The sequence below is a fragment of the Otolemur garnettii genome, unplaced genomic scaffold (assembly GCF_000181295.1).
Source record: "Otolemur garnettii isolate 467f Iridium unplaced genomic scaffold, OtoGar3 scaffold00018, whole genome shotgun sequence".
Taxonomy (NCBI): Eukaryota; Metazoa; Chordata; class Mammalia; order Primates; family Galagidae; genus Otolemur; species Otolemur garnettii.
In genome coordinates this window covers 5931058-5937144 of record NW_003852413.1, presented here as the reverse complement: position 1 = coordinate 5937144, position 6087 = coordinate 5931058, and the positions used below count along the sequence as shown (strand labels likewise).

The window sequence follows — 6087 nt, the reverse complement described above, 5'->3', positions numbered from 1 at the left end:
GCCTGTATTCCCAGCTATTTGGGAGGCTGAGGCAAGAGGATTGCTTGAGCCCAAGAGTTTGAAGTTGCTGTGAACTAAGATGCCATGGCACTCTACTAAGGGTGACAAAGTAAGACTCTGTCTCAAATATAAAAACAAACCAAAAAAAAACCTAAGGGGCTCGGGCAGCAATGTGGCTCAAAGGAGTAGGGTGCTGTCCCCATATGCTGGAGGTGGCGGGTTCAAACCCAGCACTAGCCAAAAACTGCAAAAACAAAACAAAAAAACACCCAAGGGGCTCTCAAGTGGCTAAGGCACCAGCCACATACACCAGTGCCAGCAGATATGAATCCAGCCCAGGCCTGCCAAACAACAATGACAACTACAACCCAAAAATAGCCAAGCATTGTAGTGGGCGCCTGTAGTCCCAGCTACTTGGGAGGCTGAGGCAAGAGAATTGCTTAAGGCCAGGAGTTAGAGGTTGCTGTGAGTTGTGATGCCACAGCACTCTACCCAGGGCCACAGCTTGAGGCTCTATCTCAAAAAAAAAAAAAACCCAAACAAAAAGAAAAAACCTAAGGAAGATAACACAAGTGATCTTCATTAGAATTTTAAATTACTGTTATTCTTACTGTAACATGGTAAGGAAAAAATTGCAACAGAGATTGGGAAAACAACTTTAATATTCCTGAAACAGCAATGTCTCATTTTCTCGCAGACTAGAAAATAATTCTTTTTCTGTTTAAGTAGAGAAATCTCAAAGTATTTTACTAATATTATATCAACTTTAAAATATTCTCATAGGTTGGGTGCCTTGGCTAACACCTGTAATCCTAGCACTCTCAGAGGCTGAGGTGGGTGAACTGCTTGAGCTCAGGAGATCAAGATGAGACTCAGCAAGATCAAGACCCTGTCTCTACTAAAAATAGAAAAACTAGCTGGGCAGGGTGGTGCCCGTGGCTCAGTGAGTATGGTGCGGGCCCCATATACCGAGGGTGGCAGGTTCAACCCGGCCCCAGCCAAACTGCAAGAAAAAAAAAAAAAGCCAGACATTGTGGCAGGCACCTGAAGTCCCAGCTACTCGGGAGGCTGAGACAAGAGAATCACCTAAGCCCAAGAGCTGGAGGTTGCTGTGAGGTGTGATGCCATAGCACTCTACTGAGGGTGACAAAATGAGACTCTGTCTCTAAAACAAACAAACAAAAAACTAGCTGGGCATTGTGGCAGGTGCCTATAGTCCAAATTACTCAGGAGGCTGAGGCAAGAGAATCTCTTTGAGTCCAACAGTCTGAAGTTGCTGTGAGCTATGATGCCATGGTACTGTACTAAGGACAACTAAGATTCTGTCTCCAAAAAAAAAATGAATGAATGAATAGGTGGGGGGCTGTGGCTCACACCTGTAATCCTAGCACTCTGGGAGGCTAAGGTGGGTAGATTGCGGGAGCTCATGAGTTCAAGACCTGCCTGAGCAAGAGTGAGAACCACCCCCACCTCTACTAAAAATGAAAAACTGAGGCAAGAAGATCACCTGAGCCCCAAAGTTTGAGGTTGCTGTGAGCTATGAGGCCACAGCACTCTACTGGAGGTGACAAAGTGAGACTCTATCTCAAAAAAATATATATATATACACATATATACATATATATATTCTCACAAATGTTTTGTGATACAAGAAATGTTAAGAGACCACTAAATGCCCCAAATCCTCAGAAATATTACTGTATTTTATCAATTCTAGCATTTTCCTCTCCCATTTTCACATTTAAGAAAAGCAAAGGGTCTTACAATTAATGGTATGTGACAGTTAATAGGCAGCATTACCTTAGTGATACACAAAACGTAAGTGTGAGTTATAACCGATGGGATTATATAATCAGGGCTTTGGGCTCGGTGCCTGAAGCTCAGCAGCTAAGGCACCAGCCACATACACTAGAGCTGGTGGGTTTGAATTCAGCATGGGCCTGCCAAACAGCAATGACAACGACAACCAAAAAATGGCTGGGCATTGCAGCGGGTACCTGTAGTCCCAGCTACTTGGGAGGCTGAGGCAAGACAATCGCTTAAGCCCAGGAGTTGGAGGCTGCTGTGAGTTATGATGCCATAGCACTCCACCCAGGGAAACAGCTTGAGGCTGTCTCAAAACAAAAAAACAAAAAAACCCCAAGGCTTTGACTCAAAAGCACACAGTATTTGCCAAGACTAATTTATAATACCCTTTTCTAACTTAAATTGATCTTGTATATCCTAGGGACACTGGAAAGGTGTCAAAGGGTGTAGGTTTGTACTTTAATACTTAACATGAAAAGTAATACACAAAAAACTGTCTGGTGTCCATGGATCTTTAACCCACATAAAGGACTTTGTTCTATTTCATTGTGACTTCACTGAAATCTTGTGACATATCATGAACACGTTTCAGGTTATGAAATCTCTTTCTTTTTTTTTTTTTAGGCTAGTCAGTATCAGTGAAGCAGTGGGAATGGTGAAGGAACAAAGGAACCTGGTTATGATCAATTAGTTGTAAACACCAGGGCACTCAGACCAACCTGAAATATTCTATCTCAATTCTGAAATGCACTGTACCATCCACCTAAAACACACACACACAAAGCCATCTTTTCTCTTGGTAGGAAATCTTGCTAATTTTTAAAGTTTATAAACATAACTCAGGTCATTCAGTAACATAATCTTTTAGGAGTTTTTCTATCCCAGTATCTCCACAGCCATGAGTTACAAACTTTAAAAACCAAAAAGAGTACTTGTAGATTGTTGAGCATTCTAATCCGACATACCAAAAAATTTTTTTAAATCAATAAATGACTAAATATTTTTATAAATAAAACTGCATGGAATTCTCTAGAGTCTTAAAGACCAAAATAAACCATTTTATTCTTCAGGGTAATAACCAAGTCAAGTTGGAAATCAAATGTACTAAACGCAGTCAACATCACTACTCTAACTTCTAACACATTCCATTTATCTTGGTTCTTGATTACACACTATTCACATGATTTAATACTTATTGATGAAAACACTGGAGTTCCTCTAAAATGTGGAAACCTAAAGGGAGAAATGCCCAGGAATAAAAGAGAAGTATAAGAGACTCAATACGCCAGTGGTTCTCAACCTTCCTAATGCTGTGACCCTTTAATACAGTTCCTCACACTGTGGTAACCCTCAACCATAAAATTATTTTCTTTTTTTTGAGACAGAGCCTCAAGCTATCCCCCTGGGTAGAGTGCCATGGCATCACGCTCACAGCAACCTCCAACTCCTGGACTCAAGCGAGTCTCCTGCCTCAGCCTCCCAAGTAGCTGGGACTACAGGTGCACGCCACAACGCCTGGCCATTTTTTGGTTGCAGCCATCATTGTTGTTTGGCAGCCCGGGCTGGGGATTTGAACCCGCCACCTTAGGTGTATGTGGCTGGCACCTTAGCCGCTTGAGCCACAGCAGCCATAAAATTATTTTCAATGAAAATTATTTTATGGTTGTAGCAACAAAAATAATTTTATGGGTGGGGTCACCACAACATGAGGAACTGTATTAATGGGTCGTGACATTAGGAAAGTTGATTGAGAACCACTGCAACAGGCCAAAAGAATCTTGTAATAAGATCATGTAATAACAGCGTGCTTATTTAGATTAGGGCCAAAAAGTCCATTATTTTTATTTCTAATTTATAAAAAAACAAAAATGAATGGCTTGAAAAAAGGACATATTCTCTTCAACACTAGCACTGAGGGAAGTTTTTAAAAACAGCCACTTAAACACTGTCACCAATTCAAAAATACTGAGTTCTCAGAATACTTTATATTCACTCTGAGGCTTGAATCATGTTCTTGATCCACCTCCAGATTTCTCATTATTTTAAACTTGAAATCCTCTCCATCTATTTAAATGTTTGCTCTTGCAACTGAAAAAAATTCTTACAAATTCAGAAATTTGGTAGGTCTCCTTATGAACAGCAAAATCATTCTATATTTAAATCACTCAAAATCGAACCCCCCCCGCAAAAAAATTTTTATAACATCCTTGAGATGATGAAAACGCGGGCATCTCCATTCAAGATCAGCATCCCACACTAAAAGGCTTCAAAGGTAATCACATTATTTTCCACACGTAACAACCTTAAAGTGCCCTGGAAATACGCTAGTTTGAGTCTTCGAACGCCAGGTACAAGGACAAAAGGCCAACACAGACCGCAGCTTTGAAGTCTGGGCTTACAGCAGGTGTTCTGTCCTAAGACATACTTACTTTTTAAACCACATGATTTCATCGGGGTCTGCAATGCCGAACTCCCTCATCTTCTTCACCATGTTAGCACTCTTCCGAACTGCCACCTCGTAACGCTGGCTGCGGGTGAGGAAGTTTAAGTCCTCGTGCTGGAAGTCTGGGTCGTTCAGAATCAGGCTCTCTGGAAGGAAGTTAAAGGACATCAAAAGGAAAACAGACATTCGGGGCTCTGTTACACCCGCCCCGAACCGCAGTGGGTTTCAGAGTCCCGATCACATCTCCCCCAGGGCGATATCCTCCCCTCCAGGTCCACAGGCTGCCCCTCCAAATGAGGCCGCGGCCTAAGGCCCGCAGCGCCCCCGACCCCTCACGGACGGGGCTGGAACCCTGCCGGGGGAAGGACAGAGGCCTCGCCCGCCACCCTCACCGATTTCCCGGCGGCGCCGGGTGTTCTCGGGGCTGCCGTCGAGGATGTGTGTAAGCAGCTCTGGGTTGAAGCTAGCGGAGTCCCGCTCCCTGCGCAGGTCCGGGTTCATGGTGACCGCCAGAGGTAGCGAAAGCAGCAGCGACGGAGGAGGCAGCGACAACCGGTGACAGCAGCTCCAGCGCTGGCCTGGCTCTAACAGCAACCCCAAGAGAGCTCGAGTCTCCGCCCCTGCCCAGCACGGCCCGCCCGGGTCCGCCCCGGCCCGCCTCGGCCCGCCTCTTCTTCTTCACCGCGGCCGCAGGGCGCTCGACCCACCGCCACCCAGGAGTAAGAGGACAAGGCGCCCCGACCGTGCGAATCCTCCGCTCCGGCCACTGAAGGCCCCCAAGCGACCCCTGGGAAAAGGGACCCAGTAAAAAGTTAAGAAATTGCCCAGCGGGCAGCGGGGAGGGGCGAGATGATTTTGATATCCCGCCCTTCCTCCTCACGTGATAACGCGGGACGGAAAGGGGAAACCTGAAGCCCAGGCGACCGCCATAACGGGTTGGCTGCGGGATTAAGAAGGGGCGGGACAACGAGCTGAGGTGGGACTGCGCCTGCGCCTTGGGACTCGTTCGGCTTGACGCTTCCGGGTTCGTGCGCAAATGCCTCCCTGGATATAGGGGCGGGGGAAGGAAACCCAGAGGCCGTGGGGGTCGAGGGAATCGGGCTCGGAGGGCAGGTGTACTTTGAGGAGTTGCGAGTGGAGATCGTTAGGATTTTTCCAAGTTTTTCTAGATTGAGGGGAAAAAAGGGACTGGGACAAAAGTCGCACTGGGGAGTGGCTCCAGTTACCTTTTGTTTAAGTAATGGTGTCTGCTGCAGGGGCACGCGTTGCTGGGGTCTGGGTGTGGGATTGCTGGCGCTTCCCCCTGTTTTATGGGGTGGCGTGGACTTTGAATAAGCTGGAGCTGACATTGCATCTCTGAGACCTCTGTCTTTTAAGAGTCCAGACTTTTTGTTGTTGTTTTTGCTATTATTATCAACATTAGAATAGAAAATGTGTAGTTTTTGTTTTGTTTTGTTTTGTTTTTGAGATAGAGTCTCACAGTGTCACCCTCAGTAGAGTGCCTAGGCGTCACAGCTTACAGAACCTCAAACTCCTGAGCTTAAGCGATTCTCTTGCCTCAGCCTCCCAAATAGCTGGCACTACAGGCGCCCTCCACAACACCCGGCTATTTTTTTGTTGTAGTTGTCGTTGTTTGGCAGGCCGGGGCTGAGTTCAAACCCTCCAGCTCTAGTGTATGTGGCTGGCGCCCTATAGCTGCTGAGCTACAGGCCCTGAGCCCTGCATAGATATTTTTAAAACGTAAAATGGGAGGATTTATAATGAAAAGCGAGAGTTACTCATCCTCAGAGGCAACTGGTTTTTACGTTTTGTATTTAGTTCTTTTTTTTTTTTTTTTT

The 6087-nt window shown here is 45.6% G+C and overlaps 2 protein-coding genes across 6 annotated transcripts in view; one reads left to right on the top strand and one right to left on the bottom strand.

Moving 5' to 3' along the window:
* The window catches only part of ACOX1 (acyl-CoA oxidase 1), a 36002-nt gene extending 31136 nt beyond the window's left edge, over nt 1-4866 (bottom strand). The window contains exons 1-2 of one of the 3 annotated variants that reach the window (XM_003786117.3): nt 4642-4866; nt 4236-4395 (exon numbers count right to left, since the gene is read on the bottom strand). In XM_003786117.3, the coding sequence (XP_003786165.1) occupies nt 4236-4395; nt 4642-4750 (269 nt within the window). In that variant the 5' untranslated portion in view covers nt 4751-4866. The remainder of the gene's footprint in view (nt 1-4235; nt 4396-4641) is intronic. The other 2 variants (XM_012803111.2, XM_003786118.3) reach the window with 2 other exon arrangements.
* Nucleotides 4867-4949: 83 nt separating this feature from the next.
* The window catches only part of TEN1 (TEN1, CST complex subunit), a 28416-nt gene continuing 27278 nt past the window's right edge, over nt 4950-6087 (top strand). The window contains exon 1 of one of the 3 annotated variants that reach the window (XM_003786116.3): nt 4950-5060. The gene's annotated coding sequence lies outside the window, so the exon portion shown is untranslated. Of the gene's footprint in view, nt 5061-5084; nt 5274-6087 lie in introns of those variants that run through there. The other 2 variants (XM_023511286.1, XM_023511285.1) reach the window with 2 other exon arrangements.